We start from the raw sequence: 21,654 nt of genomic DNA on the forward strand, positions 1-21,654 counted from the left end.
TAAATGGTTGTGTTGGAAATTGCACCATCCTGCTTAATTTGAACAAGATCAATGAACGATGCTCAAACAAACAGTATAGATGTTGGTTTGCATGAAATCAATATCAAAAGAGAGAGTAATTTTACACACAATTTACAGTTTACAATGAGAACAGAGGCAGCTAAGTAAAGAACAATTTACACCTTCCATAATTACAATAAGATTTAACCCATGCAAAACCCTTCAACCTTTAACCCATGCAGCCCTGTTGCCTTCTCAAGCAATTTCTGCAACATAAAAGAACAAAAAAAATAAATATATCCAGACTACGTCAATTTTCAGCCAAGTAAATGATAAATATTTGATGATATATAGCCAATCAAACCTTGAGGGTCATCTTCACCGGAATCGGCGTCACTGAGCTCCTCGTGGTCCTCCTCAGGCACCGGGTGGAGCTCGACCGGGTTAGGGCCATTGGGTTCGGACCCGTCCGAGTCATCCGAAAACCTCACCACCACAACTGGGCAAACACAGTGCTGGACGCAGTAATCGGTGACGCTGCCGAGCCGGCCCACCTTGGCGGCGCGCTTGGAAGCGCCGAAGCCGCGGCTGCCCATTATGACGACGCCGAGCCGGAGCCTCTCGACTTCCAAGCACAGCCGCTCCTTCATGTCGTGGTCCTTAACTATGTGAATTTTGAACGGAATTTGAGCCTCCACCAGCGGCTGGGCCAGGTCGGCCGCTTTGGTTGTGGTGAAGGCATCGAAGTCATCTTCCAGCTTCTGCCGGGACTCGGAGGAGGAAACGGCGTCGTTGGGGAGGTTGGGGTCGACAGAGCCCCAGTCGGCGCCGTAGAGGCCGCTTGTGGGGCGCACGTGTAGGAGGACGACGGAGTCCCCGGGCCGGAGGTAGTTCTGTACGGCCCATTGGACGGCGAAGGCGCTCTCCTCGCTTAAATCGACGGCGATCGCGACCTTCCGCTGGTCCCCGCCGGAGGCTGTTGGGGCGGCGCTGGTTAGCGGGAAACGCGAGGAGGAAGGTTGGATGTCTACGGACGGTGGTGGGTTCATTGTCGGCGATACGGTTTTTGGTACTAATTTGGATACTTGGTGGGATGTTATGCTATACTATTTGATGAATCTAAATATCCAGAAACAAAAAAACAAAAACAAAGAGGTTGATTTCTATTTTAATCAACAATGGTCATGAAGATTTAAACATCCTTGCAAGTATTGATTTATAATGGAGGATGATGACTGAGTGAGGGACATGGATGTTTAATTGGCCTCACGATGCCCATGGTCAGCGGAGAGATAATGTTTTATGTTCCTAGTATCTGTGAATTGATGTAACTGCAACCATCGCCGGGAGGAGCTGATAATGACATGTTTGTCTGTTTTAGATTAATTCATTCATACGTGTGGCCCGTGGTGTGGTATGTGATTCAGAACCTTATGTCGTTATTAGTTGATTAAATGGAGGTAAATTCTGAGAAGGAAACATAGAAGAAGCATACAAATAGTTTTGTACGGTTGAATGGGCTCATTGGATTTGAGTTTGAATCTTGGAAGAGAGAGGTTGGTGGATTGTAGATGCTGGACAAAAAGCCAACGATTCATTTGGGCCGAAATGGGGAGGGCAAGATCAGCTTGTCTTTCACTGTGAGTGAGGCGTTTGAGGACCTAGACATGAACGGCCTTTTACTTTCAAGCTTGTTGGCAGCTATCAAAATGTCAATTATAATGAAGCTGGATAATAGCTGTAAAGTCCCATGTCTATATCCACCCAACCTACTCACTATTTTGGTGTTAAATGACATAGACGATACACCTAGCCTTGCTTTCAATTATAATATGTCAAAGTAGAAAAATAATCATGCGTGGCATATCGTGATTGATTTGGAATGTCCACGTTTAAAGTGGTAATGTGGAAGTAATGAACCAAAAAAAGACATCACTACACTTCATTTATGGTTTGAAACTCATGACAGTGATCTATTATTAAGAAATTACTTTTGACAAAATCCCATTTTTATTGTTGTGGAAGAGTTTGCAGTTTGTTGGTGTTATGGGGCCTGAGGCCCAAGAATAAGAACAACCGCAACTAAAGTAAGGACTCATTTGGGAGTGCTTTTCGAGCAACGAAAATCGTTTTTAAATAGGTGAAAGCACTTCTGTATTTTAAAAATGGTGTTTGGCAAAAATTGCAAAAATGCTTTGGGTGAGATCTAAAAGCACTTTGAGTGGTTTTGGAAGAAGCACTTGAGAGGTGCTTCTTCTTAAAAGTGCTGCAAGACAAAAATAAGGGAAGCACTTGGCTCCCTTTAATGAAACTTTTAAAATGCCGAAGATACTCATGTTTATTTATTTTTAAATGCCAAAATACCCTCTCTTTTTTTTTCTCTCTCCTATAACCAAAACACTGCCCGTGAAAAGTCCAACAGATGCCAAAACACCCATAGAAACCCTTAAGCTTCTATTCCATCTCTCTCATAGCTTCTCTCAATATTGAAAAGATTTGCTATTTATTTTCTGACTTTATTTGTGAAGAAGACTACTGTGGTTCAAAGCTATAGCTGTGAACTCGTTTCTCCAAAGGTAAGGCTTCCTTCTCTTTGTCTAGAAGGGCGACTGATTTGCTAAAAAGAATGTTGAAGATGATGTTGACATATTCCTAGAAGTTGTAAGGAACATAACCTAGAGCTATCATCTCCAAAATCCATGTCTACAAACTTTCCCACTTCCTAATTTACTTAAATCTGGTGCATTCACATAAGCTATGGAGAGCCACTCTGAAATGGAAGACATGGATTTAATCAGTCGTAAAATTCCGAATTTTGTATACATAACTTTAAATTTCAATAAAACTTAATGCCCTTTCCAATTTAAATTTGAAAAAATTTCTCGAACATTAGAAGAACAGTATACATATTCAACAGGAAAAGACAAATGAAAGTAAAAAAATTCACACTACACAGTGAACCAACAAAGGAAGATAGCAGCAGCATATATGCATGAAGCCGACTATCAGCTTGTGGAAAACGTATTCTATTCCTCAATAATTTATATTTTATCCTTTGTTCACAGGAAACAGAACTTAATTAAGAACAATTGAAACAACACAAATACAGTGAACCAGATGTCGACCTAAAAGACTCAAGAGAAAAAGATGAGAACAGAAAAGAAGCCTCAAGGTAACCTTTTACTGTGTTAGCCAAACACTCAACAAAATATCAAAAGTACTTTTAAATGTGACATCTAAACGACAAATTGCTTCTTTATAGAAGCGCTACTGACATAAGCGCTTCGGGAAGAAGCACTTCCAAACGAGCACTAAATAGCCCTGAAACAATAATAACATGACTTTTTTTTTTTTGGGCCAAGTTCACAAAGCTTGTCAGCAACACCATGAGATGAGACAAATTAACATGGCCAGCCCAAACAACATGGAATATAGCTGGGGTCTAGCTTGAGGGGTTCAAGCCCACCATTAGACTATTTGAAATGTTTAAATTTATTAGTTTCTTCGTATATGTTGATAGTGGGATTGAACCACTCAAATAAATTGCTCACTCTAAACTCCTCATTATAGTCTTTCCGTGACTTGAGGCAACCAAACATCATCTCAAATTTTATGTTCACTTATTTTTTGTGAAGATGCCAAAGGGTCAGTAGTTTAGTGGTAAGAGCATTTGCTAGCATATTAGTAATTACAGGTTGGAATCGCAATGACACCTTCCATTCCCCTTTCCAAATTTTGACAACAAAAAATTAAATTAAATTATGAGAAGGTAACATAAAAATTTATATGATTTGTCACATCATCATCAGTAGCATGGTTGATTTATATTTATGCTGCATGTTTGTTAATAAATATCCAAAATTGATCATTCACATATACAAATTGTAAGACATTGAGGCCCCCGAAAGACCTATCAAAGACTATTAATTAAACCTCCCATGCTCTTGCAATAATGCACAAGTTAAGTTAGTAGCGGTGGAGCACAATTTGCGCTCTCCTTATATTTATTTTTCTGCCAACTAGCTAAAAAAGCTTGACCAGAGGTCAAGATAGAACCTAGCAACAAGCAGGGCTGCGATGAATGAGTCTTTATTATTTCCCTTCGGAGTCGTTTGGCACAGCGGACTGTCATGGACTGGATTAAATCCTGGGACTGTCTCGGATTAGCTCGGATTGGCCTAAGCTGGATTAAGTACTGACCTACGTTTAGTGCTGCGTCGGACTAAGAAGCTGGATTGTAAAAATAGTGAAGACCTATGTTTGGTGCTGTGTCGTCGGATTAAAAAATAATTATTGTAATATTTAAATTTAAAACAATAATTTTACATAAAAAAGACAACAAAAATTCTGAATTTTTTTAAAATCTAAAATTATCTTAAACAAAAAAACTCATTAGATGCAGACCCAACTCAACCTCCCCATTCTTTTTACTTTCTTTTTATATTTTTTTTTCCTCTCTATTTTTTGTTTTGTTTAAAATAATTAGGTTCATTGCATTGGAAGACAGATAGAAAAAACAAAGGTTTTGCTTCTTATGGATCAAATCATCAATGCCTGCTGCGATTCCCCTACCCCACTGAAGCCATCTTCTCTTGCTCCCTAGGATTAATAGATTCATTCTTGCCTCTCTCTCTCTCCCCCATCATAACCCACTTCCAGATCCCCTTTTTCCCCAGTTCTCATTCTCCCCTTTTGACTCTCTTTTTTTTTTTTTAATTCAATCAAGAAAGCTTCAAACATTGGCTTTAGCAAATGTGTTCTCCCAAGCATGCCGCACATCCTCTTCGATCTTGGCAAGCCAGTGATCTGGGTTTGTTTGGTTGCAGAAATTAGATAACCTCATGAGGAATCATAGCAGATAGAAAGGGCTCTATGGGTCAACTGATTGGGTGTTCAATTGGGTGTTGTTGTTGCTGTCGATAGGGTTGGTGGTGGTGATAGTGAGGTTGGGCGATGATAGTGCGAAGGTTTAGTTCTGCGATGGTTTAGTTCGAACTCCCGAGTTCAATATAGCGTGGGTGTTATATTGCGAGCTGCTTTTCAAGCTCGCTAAATTGGAGCAACGAGTGAGGGAGATTTTTCACTGTTGGACTATATAATCTCATTTAAGTTAGTCCCTTATCTTAACAAACATGGGTTTCAAGTACTATTTAAGATAGTCCAATCTAGTGAAGCCTACCAAACACACCCTTCAAGTACTAAGGTTGGTTTCAACATTTATCACACAAAAAGACAAATGAAATGAACGGCTGAGATTGCTTCCGTATGAACCCAACCAGTGATGATTTTCTATCTGATGAACCACCAGCCACAAGTTACATTGGCTGGAAAAATATTTGCCTCTGCCATGGAAGAAAGGATACAAGATATTACAACCACTACCCTAAAATAAAAATAAAATAAAAATAAAAAAAAAAAAAAAGCAATAAAGCACACATCTAGCTAGGGCTTGTCAATGGGCCGAGCCGGGTTGACCTGGCCTAAATTTAATGGGCTTGGGCCGGACCGGACCGGACTTTAAAGAGGAGAGAGAAAATACCAGGCCGGGTTTTTTTAGAAAATTCAAAGCCCAAGCCCGACTCATGGGCCGGGCTTGAGAAAGCCTATCAGGCCGGGCCAGGCTAAGCCCAACAGGTCAGGCCTAAACGGGCCTACTTCATAAAAAATAAAAATAAAATAAAATAAATCATAAACTTAATCATAATGGCATTTTAGTCCAAATTTGAGATTAAACTCACTTAATTCCAATATTTTCACATCAAATCAAATTCATAAAACACCCAATAAATCACACAATTTAATAAGATTTTTCACAAAAATAATAAAACCAAGTATTATTTTTTAGATTATTACATAATTAGATCGAAATACGTTTTAAAAAATAATAAGTATCAAAAAAATATTTTTTTTAAAGGATGGTATGAATAAATATGCAAATATTTGGTGATGTGTTCAAGAAAAGCATGATTATATTTGGTGGTACAATTATATTTCGTGATATGATTATATTTGGTGATGTGATATGTTGTTCATCTTATATATATATATATATATATATATAAAATTGTTGAATTAATAATTGACATAAATTAATGTGCTAATCATCCAATTATAAACTAGGAATGAGTAAAGAAAAGTAAATGAAATGAAACAAATTATATATGTGATTTAAGTGATATAATCCTAAACCTAAACTCTTATTTATACATAATTATATATGTATGCGGGTCTAGCTGGCCGGGCTTTTGTGGGCCGGCCGGACGGGGCTTTCTTGGGCTTAATCAGGCCGAGTTGGGCTTCAGACACCCAAGCCCAAGTCTAGCCCAGCCCAAGGAGAGTCAGGCTTTTTTTCGATGGGGCAAGCGGGTCCCTATCTGCCCATGAGCCCGCGGGCCAAATGATGAGGCCTAAATCTAGCAAAGAAAGTGATTTGTGTAGCTTTTCCTGCTAAAATATGAAAACTATAGGAGAATATTTGTTTGTGGGAATTTTCTGTGTATTCTTCTCCTTGTAAGAAGTCATATTTATAATACAACAAAACCTGAATAGGCAAGTAAATAATAAATTCCTAAATCTATTTACAGTAGGAAATTAGGAATTAAAGTAAATCAATTACAATTATAATAGGAATTTTTAGTGTGTAAGGAAAGTAAGTCAATAGTCCACAAGTCACGCCAACACTCGCCCTCACATTGGTGCATAGATGTCGTCAATGCCCAATTGATTTAGTGAATTGTGGATTGCTTTACTGGAAATCACCTTTGTCAAAATATCCGCCAATTAATTCTCGTATATCACGAAAGGAAATTGAAACACTTTAGCCTCAAGCTTTTGTTTGATAAAGTGTCGATCCACCTTAATATGTTTAGTACGATCATGTTGAACCAGATTTTGTGCAATGGCTATAGCAGCCTTGTTGTCACAAAAGAGATTCATTGTGGATATAGGTTTATACCCAAGTTCAGTAAGCAACTTTCTTAACCACGTAAGTTTACAAATCCCTTTAGTCATGCCTCTGAACTCGGCTTCTGCACTAGATAAAGCTACTACATTTTGTTTCTTGCTCCTCTATGCCACCAAATTACCTCCCACAAATGTGAAGTAACCTGATGTGAATTTTCTATCTGTTACATTACCTGCCCAATCTACATCTGAATAACTATCAATATTCAGATGACCATACTTTGAAAACATAAGTCCTTTTCCAGGTGCAGACTTCAAATATCTAAGTATCCGAAGAACTGCATTCATGCGGTCTTCACTTGGAGAGTGCATAAATTGACTGACAACGCTCACCGTATAAGCAATGTCTAGTCGAGTATGTGACAAATAGATCAATCTTCCCACTAACCTTTGGTATCTTTCTTTGTTAGTTGGAACTTGATCCGAATATTCTCTAAGATGATGATTCTGAACAATAGGAGTGTCCGCAGGTTTGCAATATAACATTCTTGTGTCTGTCAACAAGTCCAAGACATATTTCCTTTGAGAGAGAAATATGCTTTGCTGCGATCGAGCCACCTTAATTCCCAAGAAATACTTGAGTCCACCTAGATCTTTCATCTCAAACTCAGTAGCCAAATAGTCTTGTAGCTGTGATATTTCCTGTTTATCATTCCCAGTAATAATTAATTCATCAACATAGATTATTAATGTTGTTACTTTTTCTTTTCAGTGTTTCAAGAATATAGTATGATCTGAGTTGCACTGTTTGAAACCACCATGGTGAACCGTCCAAACCATGCACGTGGTGACTGTTTCAATCCATAAAATGCTTTTCGTAATCTGCATACTGTTCCAGTCTGAGTAGTATTATATCTAGGAGGAATGTCCATGTACACCTCCTCTATGAGTTTGCCATGTAGAAAAGCATTCTTTACATCAAACTGGTGTAGTGGCCAATCCAAATTAGCTACAAGGAACAATAAGACTCTGACGGTGTTTAACTTTGTAACTGGTGCAAAGATATCTTCATAGTCTATACCATAGGTCTGTGTGTACCATTTTGTCATAAGTCTTGCCTTGTATAGCTCAATAGATCCATCTGCATTGTATTTTATAGTAAACACTCATCTATATCCGACAGTCTTTTTTCCTCATGGTATAGTCTCCAATGTCCAAGTCTAATTTTTCTCAAGAGCATTCAACTCCTCTTTTATAGCTTGGACCCACTTAGGATCTTTCAATGTTTCAGAGACCTTGGTTGGAATATAGATAGCAGACAACTGATGCACAAAAGCCTTGAGTGGGTCAGACAGCTTCTCAGTGGATACATGATTTGCAATTGGATACTTAGATGTTTTGCCAATATCAGGTGAATAACTGTTTGGTGGCTTCCCACAATTTTGCCTGAAAGGTAATTGATATCCAATAGATTTATCCTCTAAATGCACAAGTCTAGTAGGAGTAGCTACCTCAAAGATATTCTCAGGAGATTGGTCCGTTGGTACTATTGAGTGAGAGGGAGGTCTTCATCTTGTTGTCCTAAGTTGTTTGTAGGAGTATGACTCGAATCAAAAACAGCTTCACAAGGGTTAGGCGATCGATCGTTGTTTGGCAAAGATCATTCACACGTACCAGACTCGGGACAATCGATTGTTATTGTTTCTTGGCCGAGAGCAATCTTCGTGCATAGATGAATATCTTCGTTTTCCAAGCTGCTCCAATTGGGCTCTTCACTCTGTATCTCCCCCTGAAGAGTAGAATTGGATGTTGGGTCATAGAAGAACATCTCCAATTCTAGAAAGGTGACATCCAAAGTGACATAGGTTCGCCGGGAATGGGGGTGATAACATCAATAGCCTTTCTGATGAGTGGCATAACCTAAAAAACACAACGAAATGCACATGGATCAAGTTTGCTTCGTTGATTTTTGTGGAGATGAACGAATGGCACACAGCCACAAATGCAAAGGGTAAGCACCAAAACAGAGGGTAGAGGCCCGTGTTACGCGAGCACTTGTAATGGAGTTTTGAAATTCAAGACCTAGAAGGCATGCGGTTGATAAGATGGACAATATCATCCAAGTGATGATGAGGAACATGGCCAACAATGAGAAGAGCACGGGCTGTTTCAAGGAGATGATGATTCTTCCATTCGGCAGTATCATTTTGTTGTGGTGTCTGGGGGCAAGTTGTCTCATGAATAATGCCATGTGTCCGGAAATAAGTCTGAAAGTCATGATTAACAAATTCTCCATCATTGTCAGAGGGAAGAATCTGTATTCAAGCATTGAACTGTGTTTCCATCTGTTTGTGAAAGGATTGGAACATGAAAAACACTTCATTCTTATTTTTCATCAAATAAAGCCATGTCATCTGTATACAATCATCTACGAATATGACAAACTAACGAACACCAGAATGAGTAGAAATAAGTGATGGTTCCCAAACATCAGAATGAATTAAAGCAAAAGGAATAATACTTTTATTCATACTTAAATGATAGGGTGCTCTATGACTCGTGGCTAAAATGCAAGTGTCACATTTAAAATGTGAGTCCTTAAATACAGAAATGAACTCGGGCAATAAGTGTCTCATATAACCAAAAGATGGATGCCCCAAACGTCGGTGCCAGAGCCAAATCTATTGGTGCTTGTCATCAGACGGATGCTTTACACTGTTGGCACATCCCATACTGAAGTCATCCACATAGTACAATCCCCCTCTTTTAGTACCACGCCCAATGATCTCCTTCGTGAGAATATCCTGTGGTTAACAAAAATTAGGATAAATTAGTGCACAACAATTTAGTTGTTCAGTTGCCTGGCTCACAGACGTTAATTTATTGGACAAGATGGAACGAGTAGAGTATTGAAAAGGGACAGAGAAGGTGAAAGGGCGACAGTGCCGGCCCCTGTCACAAGATAGGTAACTCCATTCGCATTGGCAATACTTGTGCCGCAGGGTGTAGTGGTGTGCAAAAAATAATTCCGATCAAAAGTCATATGATCAATGGCACCAGAATTAATTATCCAACTAGTAGTATCTCATAGATCAGAAGTATGAAATACATAACCACAGTTACCTGAGACATTCGAAAGCGCGGGACTATCAGTAGGGTCTACCTGCGAAAACAAGGCTAATTGGGGTTCGGTAGAGATAAGAGCAGCACGGCCGGAACTACTAGCAGTTTCTCTGAGCTTGCGAGCGCATAGGTCTTCCGACCAATCAGGATAACCATTCAGCTTAAAACAGGTGTCGTGGGTATGTTTAGGGTTGCCACAGTGCGTGCAACCACTTCCATTAGTCGGAGCCTTGGGACGGGAAGGTGGGATGGGTTTAGAAGGTGGCGCACCAGCAGCAGTAGCATATGACTGGATTTAAAGGTGGGCCACAGTAGAGGAATTCTGAGGCAGTTCGGCACGAGTAGGAGGACCTGATTGAGGTGCACTCTTGGCCGCTAAGCCAGCGCCAGTGGGTGCAGATGAACCCATCATCACAGCTTGTCGAACATCTTCACAGCGGACATAGGCATATGCTTGCATCACAGTAGAGAATGGAGTTATGTGAAGAATATCACTTCGGGCCTTATCAAGACGATCATCAAGGCCATCCAAAAATATGTAAACTCGATCTTCTTGCAGAATATCATTATAGCACTTGATATCACTTTCATACTCCATCATATTTGGACGACGGAAATCAATCTCTCCATAAGCTTTGGAGAGTATTGTAATAGGTTTCAATGGAACTGCCAGCTTGTCGCATACGGGAGACTCGTCGTTTCAGATCATAAACCTGAGAGGTGTTAGTGCCATCATAGTAAGTTGTGGTAATTGCATCCCACTCTGCTTTTGCCATCGGAAAACGAATGAAATTTCCAATCAAGCTCTGCTCCAGAGAATTGATGGCCATCCCTTCACAATAGAGTTCTTGGTGCGCCAGTGGGGAAATGTTGGAGCAATCGAAAGAGGTTGTGGAAGATCCCCATTAATATATCCCAATTTGTCTTTGCTAGAGATATACAACTCGACAACTTGGGACCATAGGGCATAGTTGGTGCCATTCAACTTTATGCCAATTTGTGTAGCGGAAGCTTCATAGGTAATCGTCATCGGAATCATCGTCTGATTCGGGTTCAAGGTCATCGTCTGATTCGAGTTCGGGGTCGTCGTCTGAGTCAAGTTCAGGGTCGTCTTGGTAGGATCCTGATTTAGGATCAGGTTCGAGGTCTGAGTCTACATCTTCATTAGTTGAGCCACTTGGGCACTCAACTCGGCTATGGTTGGTTGAATGAGAGGAGGAAGCAATGGTGCTACCGCCATGAGGATTAGAAGAGTCATCCTCCCCCATGATAGCTGCTAGGGCTTAGAAACTAGAGTCAGCAAACCCAAGATCGCCGCTTTGATACCATGTTAAAATAAGAAAATTATGAGAGAATATTTGTTTGTGAGAATTTTCTGTATATTCTTCTCCTTGTAGGAGGTCATATTTATAATACAACGAAACATGAATGGGCAAGTCAATAATAAATTCCTAAATCTATTTACAGTAAGAAATCATAAATTAAAGTAAATCAATTACAATTATAATAGGAATTCTTGGTGTGTAAGGAAAGTAAGTCAATAGTCCACAAGTCACGCCAACATTTCCAACACGGCAAAATAAAAGGAAAATCTAGCTAATGAGTCCAAGTTTCAAACTTTTTATTGATCTGTTGGTGGGTAGATAGTAGAATTGGTCATGACTGAATTCTTGTTGACTGTTGAAGAAGGCACACAAATTTGCTCAAACGTAAGTAAGGCGCGGCTCATTTCTATATTACCATAATAATGAAACAATTGAAACGCAGATTGATTGACTTGGTCCGTTGCGGCTGACAAAGCTACAAATGGCATCAAACTCTGTTCATACATGGTTTTGTGGTCCAATTTATTGCATGGTTGGTTGACCACATGACCTGAGTTTCTCCAAAGGTGACAAAATTTTACATGCAGACCTGTATGCGACAAAATATCATCGCGCCATTTGTGGCAAAAACTCAAAGATAAACTCTTCTGCCTGCAATGGCACGATGATGACTTTGCCGCACAGCTGCCCAAGTCCAATCTCCACCAAATGACCCAAACCATGGGGTAGAACAGAAATTCAAGTCCGCTCTCTCTCCCTCTCTCTCTCTCTCTCTCTCTCTCTCTCTCTCTCTCCTTTCTTTAAAGTTTAAGTTCTTGGTGCAATACATTATCTAGAACTTGTCTGCAAATTGGTGCAATACATTATCTAGAACTTGTCTGCAAATTGGTTTTGTGCAGCCATGGATGCCAAAACCAAACAAAGTTTGGTGCTTTTGCTTTGCTTATGCCTACATCTCAAAACCCATGTTTGCCTTGCAGTTGACACCATCACTGCAAACCAATCTCTCTCTGGCGATCAAACTATTCTCTCTGCAGAAAAGGTTTTTGAGCTGGGTTTCTTCAAACCAGGTAATTCTTCAAACTACTACATAGGCATGTGGTACTCTAAACGACTAGTATCTTTGGAGACCATAGTTTGGGTGGCAAATAGGGAAACACCAGTTTCTGATAGATTTTCTTCAGTCTTGAGGATCACAGATGGTAATTTAGTTCTTTTTAATGAGTCCAACACTCCAATTTGGTCCACATATTTAGCCTCCACCGCCAACTCAGGTTCTGCAGAAGCAGTTCTTTTAGATAGTGGAAACCTTGTCTTAAGAAATGCTGGGTCTAATGCTAATACATCAGAGCCTTTGTGGCAAAGCTTTGATCATCCAACTCATACATGGCTACCAGGAGCTAGAATTGGATTCAACAGTGTCACCACTTCATGGAAGAGTTCAGAGGATCCTGCACCAGGTCTTTTCACTCTTGAGCTTGACCCCAATGGAAGTAATGCATATCGCTTACTTTGGAATAGGTCTAGACAGTATTGGAGCAGTGGAGCATGGGATGAAAAGTCACGTATTTTCAGCGGGGTTCCTGAGATGAATCGTAACTATTTCTACAATTTCAGCTTTGTTAAAAACAAAAACGAAAGTTATTTCACCTATTCTATTTATAATACTCAGATAATATCTCGATTCGTGGTGCATACCTCAGGGCAGATTCAGCAACACACATGGTTGGAGAATCCTGGCAAGTGGAATTTTTTTTGGAGCAAACCAGGAAAGCGATGTGATGTTTATGATTTATGCGGGGCATTCGGCAGTTGCAACGAGGTAAACCCGGTCTCCTGTAATTGTTTGACAGGTTTTGAGCCAAAGTTGCAGAGGGATTGGAATTTGCAGGCTTATTCTGGTGGGTGTAAAAGAAAAACCCCTCTGCATTGTGAGAATGCTACTAGTGCTGACGGGAAGCAAGACCAGTTTCTGAAAAAGCCTGGGATGTCATTGCCTGAAAATGAGCAGTCTGTGAAGGTTGAGACTATTGCTGGATGTGAATCAATCTGCTTAAATAATTGCTCTTGCACTGCTTATGCTTATAATAGCAGTGGATGTTCAATTTGGATAGGAGACCTCTTCAATCTGCAAGAAATCACATCAAGTGATAGTCAGGGAATAACTTTGTACCTCAGACTTGCAGCTTCAGAGTTTAAGAGTCCTAAAAGCAATAAGGGATTGATTATTGGTGTTGTGGCAGGCTCAGCTGCTGGAATAGCAATTCTCTTAGGCCTTATTGTGGTTGTAATCTTGAGACAAAGGAAGAGAGTGACTGGAACGGGAAAAGCAGTAGAGGGTTCATTGGTGGCCTTTGGGTACAGAGATCTGCAAGATGCAACAAAGAACTTCTCAGAAAAATTGGGGGGAGGAGGCTTTGGTTCTGTTTTCAAAGGGACCCTGCCTGATTCATCTGTCATAGCAGTAAAGAAGCTTGAAAGTGTCAACCAAGGAGAGAAGCAATTCAGAACTGAAGTGAGCACAATAGGGACAATTCAACATGTCAATCTTGTCCGGCTTCGCGGGTTCTGCTCTGAAGGTACAAAAAGGATGTTGGTCTATGATTACATGCCGAATGGATCATTGGATTCTCACCTTTTCCATGATACGCGTCCAAATGTTTTGGATTGGAAAACAAGGTACCAAATTGCTCTAGGGACAGCAAGAGGGTTGGCTTATCTTCATTTGAAATGCAGAGATTGCATCATACATTGTGACATAAAGCCAGAAAACATTCTTGTAGATAATGAACTTGGTCCAAAAGTGGCAGACTTTGGCCTTGCAAAGCTTGTTGGAAGAGAGTTCAGCCGGGTCCTGACAACCATAAGAGGGACAAGAGGCTATCTTGCACCAGAGTGGATTTCAGGAGTGGCAATAACAATGAAAGCTGATGTTTACAGCTATGGAATGATGCTGTTTGAATTCGTGTCGGGACGAAGAAACTCTGAGCAATCTGAAGATGGCAAAGTTAGATTCTTCCCAAGTTGGGCTGCTAGCCAGATAAGCACTGCAGAAACTGATGTGCTGAGCCTATTAGACCCCAGACTAGATGGAAATGCTGATGTACAAGAGCTCACAAGGATTTGTAGAGTTGCTTGCTGGTGTGTTCAAGATGATGAGGCTCATAGGCCATCAATGGGCCAGGTGGTCCAAATCCTTGAGGGAGTTTCAGATGTCAACTTGCCACCAATACCAAGATCTCTCCAATTCCTTGGAGACGACCAGGAGCACATAATCTTCTTCACTGAGTCATCCTCAAGCCAGAGTTCACATCAAAGGAGCAATAACACTTCAACAGCTTCCTCTCAGACCAAGAGCACCACATCTTCAACCATCTCCAAGAGATCTGAAGAAGAGCGTCAAATAAACACTTGATGTGCCTTTTCCATTTGGTCATTTGGTTTGAGCCTTCTAAGTAATTGTCATTTGTATTATATATTTTTATATAGTTTCTTTTGATTTGGTATGATAATTGTATTATTGTTTATATATATTCCAAGAGCCTTGCTTCAGAACAAAGTCCTTGGAGATAAAATTGCTGTTTCTATTTGAAAAGCTTCATTTGCACAAATGAAAATTGGACTGAAAATTATAATTGAACCATTCTCGAGTGTGTTTCAATTGAACCACATAAATAGACGATTTAACGGCTAGACTCAAATATAATCAAAATGAGAGTTTGTCACTCTTGAGATATGCTCGTATTTTGTGAAATTAAATATTTGAAGGTTGCTCTTCTTGAAAGAGATTAGAGAAAAATTAAGGAAGTTTGATGAAAGAATTGCAAGATTGTGCCATCATTTTTTATTCCTCTACATAAAATGGATAGAGCAAAAACGACAGCGTAGCAAACAGATGGCAAACATACAAAACCTTAATCAACCGTTAAACCCCAAAAAAGAACCCAACTATTAATTTTTGCTTTTCAAATTCGTTCCCGTTACGCGCCTTCTTCTTTCTCTCTCAGGTACTCTCTCTGCAACTATTATGATTTTCTTTTTCATTACAAATATAATCGACAGAAAATAGTTTTCCTTCAATCTTCTGTGGCTCTTGTTGTATTTCTCCCTTTACTTTCTATGAATTTTACTTAAAAAGATTGGATTTTTCCTTGAAAAGTAGACCACATATAAGTTGGGTATGTTAGGGTTTCTTTGGATGAGATTGAATTGCTATGTTCAAGTTTCTTGAGGATGGAATGAACCCTTCTTCTTCTTTTGTGTACCCTCTTGGTGTGTGATTAGATTCGTCTAAAGAATATGAACGGAAAGGCGATGAACCAGAAAGGGGAAATTTTATGTACGGATAATCCTATATCTTTATGTACGGAAAATCCAGATGGAAAGATTTAAGAGAAGAAGAAGAAATGGAATAGGAAGAAAGGGAAGTTAGCTAAGAAGTTAGCTAAGATTTAAGACAAAACCACTGGTGAAGGAACAACCAAGTTACAGATATCCAGCTGTAGAGAATAGTGACTGGGTTGAGCTTGGTAAAAGTTTGGAAGCTAATGCATTGGTTTTTTCTGGACACAACAGTGGTGCTTATGGGAGAACGCCCCGGAGAGTATTGGGTGAAGCACCACAATGGGTTGCTTCTCAACAGAGTTTGAACTTCTTTGGGTTGCATGATAAGTTTGTTTCATATTTAAAAAAGAATTTTCACAGGTTCCTTTTGGCATGCACCATTACAAGAATAGAGATACAGCCAAAAGAATGTTTTACAATGATCATCATGTTGCAAGTCATGGATATAAACTCTGAGGAGGAAACGGCGTCGTTGGGGAGATTGGGGTCGACTGACGCCCACTCGGCGCCGTAGAGGACGCTCGTGGGGAGCACGTGGAGGAGGACGACGGAGTCCCCGGGCCGGAGGTAGTTCTGTATAGCCCATTGGACCGCGAAGGCCCTCTCCTCGCTTAAATAGACGGCGATCGCGACCTAATTCCGCTGGTCCCCGCCGGAGGCTGTTGGGGGTGCCCTGGTTAGCGGGAAGCTGGAGGAGGAAGGTTGGATGTGTACGGACGGTGGTGGGTTCATTGTCCACACCAAAAAAAAAAAAAAAAAAAAGAGGTTGATTTCTATTTTAATACGGAGAGGGTTCTGGTTTGGAGGTTGGAGAGTGTTGCTTGCTTTGTCATGCATCCTTATTAAAATCAACAATGCTCATGAAGGTTTAAACATCCTTTTAAGTATTGATTTATAATGGAGGATGATGGCTCAGTGAGGGACATGATGCGACAAATTACTTTTTTTTTTTCGTGACAAAGGGATAGTCTAAACTACTAGTTTGAATCAGATAAATTGGCCCCTCATGTCTTTGAATGAACAATTTTCTGTATCGTTTGTCCTTAGGACATGGATGTTTAATTGGCCTCATGTCCTTAGGTCAGCGGAGAGATAATGTTTATGTTCCTATTATTTGTGAATTGATGTAAATGCAACCAATATTGCCGGGAGGAACTGATAATGACATGTCTGTATGTTTTGGATTAATTAAGTCATACGCGTGTTGGAAATAAAATCTTGTAAAATTGAAGGATTTGTTATAAAATTACTGAGATATGTGCGAATATTGAGCTGCACGTAAAGTAAATGAGACACAGTATTCAACGAGGTTCGGCTATGCCTACGTCCCCGGAGAGCAGCAGTAGTAGCTTTTCCACTATGTAAAATAATAAGGCTACAACTTTAGTGTTTACAATATATGTGGCTCACTAATTTATCTCTCTTGGAGAAATTTCTCTCCACTCTATTTTTCTCTCTACTTACTCACCCTCTTTCTTCCTTCTCTTCCTTTCTTTCTTTCCTCACTCATTCTTCTCTTCATTTTGGTGTATCTTACAAGTGAATGAGCAAGCCTATTTATAGGCAAAGTAAAAGACTTCTAATGGAGACATAATGATTTCTCCCCAACATTATAATTTCATCTTTTGACTAATCTTCCTTCTTTTCTAACACCATCATTTTTCCTTTTGACTACCATACTCAACACCATCATTTTTTTTCCATCATTTCTCTTTATGTGGGCTTCACCAATATTATTTACAACAGGATTATAAATATTGTAATTGTCTTTCCTATATTAGACCCCAAGGGTTTACAGGTTAAATCCGGATTGTATAGGAGATTGTAAACCTAGTATATAAATGATAGTATTATGTACAGTAGCATATCAATAACCGAACTATTATTCCATCTATTTTATTCTTTACATGATATTAGAGCACCAATCCATTGGCTCGTGATTTACATTTTTATTTTCTTTTGAAACTTTTGAGGGTTTCACTCCCTTGTCTTCACCATGGACAATTCCAGTGTCCTTGCTGGGAATCATCCACAGCAGCCACGTGATAGCAATAAACATGCTGCAATTTTTCAGCACATTGGGTCAACACAAGTCTTCCAGCAGCCCTTTCTCAAACAGTCCCTTTCTCTCATTTGGGGCCCATCCTCAACGTCTTTGCTGGCCTCTCAGGAGAACAATGCAAACAACTCTCTGCTACCATGGTAAATTTGTCCCAACTTCCCTCTGAAAACCCAAATTCTTTTTATAGTGCAGCAGGTCGATTTCACACTTCTCACACTCTGTCTGTTAATTCCATTTTTTCTAACTCTTGGATTATTGACAATGGAGCTACGAATCACATCACATCACATCCGACTCTTCCCTTTTTATTCATAACAATTCCTCTTCCTATTGATTCCACAGGCACAATTCTTTTTAATAAAGACATCACCCTAGAACATGTTCTTCATGTCCCTACTTTTTGTTTAAATTTAATGTTTGCTAGCAAACTCACCAAATCTCTTCATTGTTGTATAATTCTCTTTCCTGATTTTTGTGTTATTCAAGACTTGGCTACGAGGAAGATGATTGGTTGGGGTAAACAAAATGGAGGCCTATATCATATGTCGTTGTTGACCAAAGCACTTGTCTCTTGTCATGTCACACACGCATCCACCATATGGCATCATCGTCTTGGACATCCTTCCTCTGCTCGCCTTCAGTTGTCATCTAAATCTTTTCTCTTTATATCTTCTTCATTTGACCATTCTTGCACTGTCTATCCTATGGCCAAACAAACTCGGATTCCCTTTTCCTTAACTAGAACATCAACTTCTTCACTATTTGAATTGTTACATTGTGATATTTGGGTCCACACCACGTTTACTCACATACTGGTGCACGTTACTTTCTTACCATTGTGGATGATTTTACTCGATGCACTTGGGTGTTTTTGATGTCACTTAATCTGAAACACAAACCTTGCTTAAATCCTTTTTTGCCTTGGTCAAAATCAATTTAATGCCACTATCAAAACCCTTCGTACAGATAATGGTTATGAATTTTTTTCTTTGAAGTATTTTTTTTTGTCTCCTACGGGGTTGAATTTCAATGCTTCTGTGTTTATACACTTGAACAAAATGGTGTAGTTGAACGTAAACACCGGCACATCCTTAACGTTGCCCGTGCTTTGTGCTTTCAATCGCATATTCCCTTGTCTTTTTGGGGTGACTATGTTTTGACTGCTGTGTATTTAATCAATCGTTTACCCACACCCTTATTGTCTGATAAATCCCTTTTTGAACTGCTTTATCACAAATTACCACATCTTAATCACCTTCGTGTTTTTGGCTGCTTGTGTTACACCACCAACGTCCATCCCACTCACAAATTTGACCCTCGGGCACATCGTTGTATTTTTCTGAGTTACCTTACGGGGCAAAAGGGTTACAAACTTTATGATCTTAACACTAAAAAAAATTTTGTGAGTCAGGACGTCAAATTTTTTGAAAATATTTTTCCTTTTCAATCCCACCAAAACACCCCAACTAGCTCTCTCCCCCAATCGGTTTTACTTGTACCATATCCATATGATACATTTTTTTCCCCACCTAGTACCACTCCATCACCTACACCTGCACAAATCCATCTACCTTGATCCCACTACACCTACACAAAGCCATCTACCCGATCCCACTCCACTTCTACAAACCTACCTTCCCGAACCCACTCCGCCACTTGGTTCTCCCATTCCAACATCTAGTCTCCCTCCTTTAGATATTGGGCCCGTGTTTAGCCCACTGTCCCCCTCATCCCCAGCTCGTGCTGGGCCTCTTTCTCCTCCCAACCTTACTGTGCCCACAGATGCAGTCCCCCCATTTACTGCTAACCCAATTCTTCCTTATCCACTTGATGCCCAGAACCCACAACCTCCACGACACTCCACTCGTTCGACGCACCCACCGTGTTGGCAAAATGATTATTTTATGAGCTTCTCTTCTACCTCCCCTGACTTGTCATCCTCCTTGGGGCCAACCCCTTCTTCAGGTACTCGTCATCCTTTATCTAATTTTATTTCCTATCATCGTCTTTCTCCTTCGCATCGTGCTTTTTTTGCTAATGTTTTATGAACCTGCGAGCTTATTAATTATGCTCAAGCTGCTTCTGATCCCCATTGGCAACTTACCATGAAAGCCGAGTTGGATGCATTGCAACTCAATCGTACTTGGACACTTGTTCCTTTACCGCCTGGTCACAAACTCATTGGCTGCAAATGGGTTTATAAAATTAAATACAATTCATATGGCTCTATTGAGCGCTACAAGGCTTGCCTCGTCGCCAAAGGCTACACCCAAATTGAGGATGTTGATTACAGTGAGACTTTCTCCCCTACTGCTAAGATTACTACTCTCTGCTGCCTTTTATCTGTTGTTACTGCTCGTAATTGGTTTATTCACCAACTTGATGTTTAGAATGCCTTTATCCATGGTGACTTACAGGATGAGGTCTATATGGTCCCTCCTTCTGGTCTTTGCCGACATGGGGAGAATCTATTGTATCAACTAAATAAGTCTATTTATGGGCTTAAACAGGCATCTCATACTTGGTTCTCCAAAATTTCCCATACTATTAAGAAAGCAGGTTTTCAACAATATATGGCTAACTATTCTCTTAATGGAGATTTTTATAACAAATGTGCTCATATATGTTGATGATATTCTCATTACAGGCAATAATCGTCAAGAAATGAAACGTCTTAAATCTTTCCTTCTCAAACAGTTTCGCATCAAGGACCTTGGTGACTTGAAGTATTTTTGGGGCATTGAATTTTTCCGATCTAAGAAAGGTCTTTTTATGTCACAAAGGAAATATTCCTTAGACATTTTACAAGATGCATGCTTGACAAGTGCACGACCAGAAAAATTCCCAATGGAGCAAAATGTGAAATTGAAACCCACATATGGTGATCTTCTTAATGATCCGATGAGATATAAGAGGTTGGTAGGAAGATTAATTTATCTTACTGTCACAAGGCCAGACATTATTTATCATGTTCAAATTTTGAGTCCGTTCATGCACCAACCCAGAAAACCACATATGGAGGCCGTACTTCGTGTTTTAAATTCATTAAAGGCACGCCTGGTCAAGGTTTGTTTTTCCCGGCTATGAACAACCTTCAGTTGAGAGCTTATTGCGATTCAAATCATGCAGGTTGTCCAACAACAAGGGGATCAACAACAAGTTGTTGTGTTTTTCTAGGAAATTCTCTTATCTCATGGAAATCAAAGAAACAGTCAACTGTTGCTCAATCATCTGCAGAAGTAGAGTACAGGGCCATGGCAATCACATATCTTGAGATTACATGGTTGCACGCTATATATTGCGAGACTTAAGAGTTACACAGAAGGTCCTGCATTTTTGCATTGTGACAATCAAGCTGCACTACATATAGCTGCAAATCCAGTTTTCCACGAAAGAACGAAGCACATTGAAATTGATTGTCACATTGTGAGAGAGAAACTGCGAGCATATGTAATTTCTCCTTCCTATATTTCTTTACAAGATGAGCTGGCAGATATATTTATGAAGGCCTTAGGAGGAGATGCCTTCAATTACTTAAGTCGCAAGTTGGGACTTCAAAACATTCACTCTCCAACTTGAGGGCGAGTGTTGGAAGGGTGCATTTTTGCTCACCACCTTAACCCTAGGTGTACCCTCACCACCCCTTCCAAAAGTTGACACATGTCCATGGGTTTAACTATAGTTAATTCTTTATTTTTTATTTATTTGATAACATTATTATGAGAGAGAAACAATAGTCAATAAGATTTTTCTTGATATACCCTTATTAACCTAGCAAACTTTATGTCGTTATTGGTTTAGTCACATTGGATTTGAAGGTAAATTCTGAGAAGGAAAAATCAGAAGCGTACAAATACTTTTGTAATGGGCTCATTGGATTTGAGTTGAAACTTCGAA

At 39.8% G+C, this 21,654-nt stretch overlaps 2 protein-coding genes across 5 annotated transcripts; one reads left to right on the forward strand and one right to left on the reverse strand.

The window, feature by feature from the left end:
- On the reverse strand, positions 63-1,829 carry LOC18783642 (universal stress protein PHOS32). The gene is made up of 2 exons (XM_020559238.1): positions 365-1,829; positions 63-266 (listed from the first exon to the last, which is right to left on the reverse strand). Exons 1-2 carry the CDS (start codon positions 1,047-1,049, stop codon positions 256-258), a joined length of 696 nt encoding a protein of 231 aa, XP_020414827.1. The 5' UTR covers positions 1,050-1,829; the 3' UTR covers positions 63-255.
- Positions 11,924-14,911, forward strand: LOC18783347 (G-type lectin S-receptor-like serine/threonine-protein kinase At2g19130). Of its 4 annotated transcripts, none has more exons than XM_020558932.1 (3): positions 11,926-12,178; positions 12,214-12,946; positions 13,055-14,911. In XM_020558932.1, the coding sequence occupies exons 2-3, from the start codon at positions 12,253-12,255 to the stop codon at positions 14,764-14,766; spliced, it is 2,406 nt and encodes an 801-aa protein (XP_020414521.1). In that variant the 5' UTR covers positions 11,926-12,178; positions 12,214-12,252; the 3' UTR covers positions 14,767-14,911. The 4 variants fall into 4 exon arrangements, with proteins under 4 accessions (XP_020414520.1, XP_020414521.1, XP_020414522.1 ...); XM_020558934.1 differs by having other exon boundaries at positions 11,929-12,178; positions 12,214-12,421; positions 12,749-14,911; XM_020558931.1 differs by having other exon boundaries at positions 11,924-12,178; positions 12,214-14,911.

This window comes from Prunus persica, chromosome G3 (assembly GCF_000346465.2).
Source record: "Prunus persica cultivar Lovell chromosome G3, Prunus_persica_NCBIv2, whole genome shotgun sequence".
NCBI classification, from domain to species: Eukaryota; Viridiplantae; Streptophyta; class Magnoliopsida; order Rosales; family Rosaceae; genus Prunus; species Prunus persica.

Coding starts and splice junctions, on each gene's coding strand:
- LOC18783347 (XM_020558931.1), top strand. CDS start 12,253: ATGGATGCCAAAACCAAACAAAGTTTGGTGCTTTTGCTTTGCTTATGC.
- LOC18783642 (XM_020559238.1), bottom strand. CDS start 1,049: ATGAACCCACCACCGTCCGTAGACATCCAACCTTCCTCCTCGCGTTTC.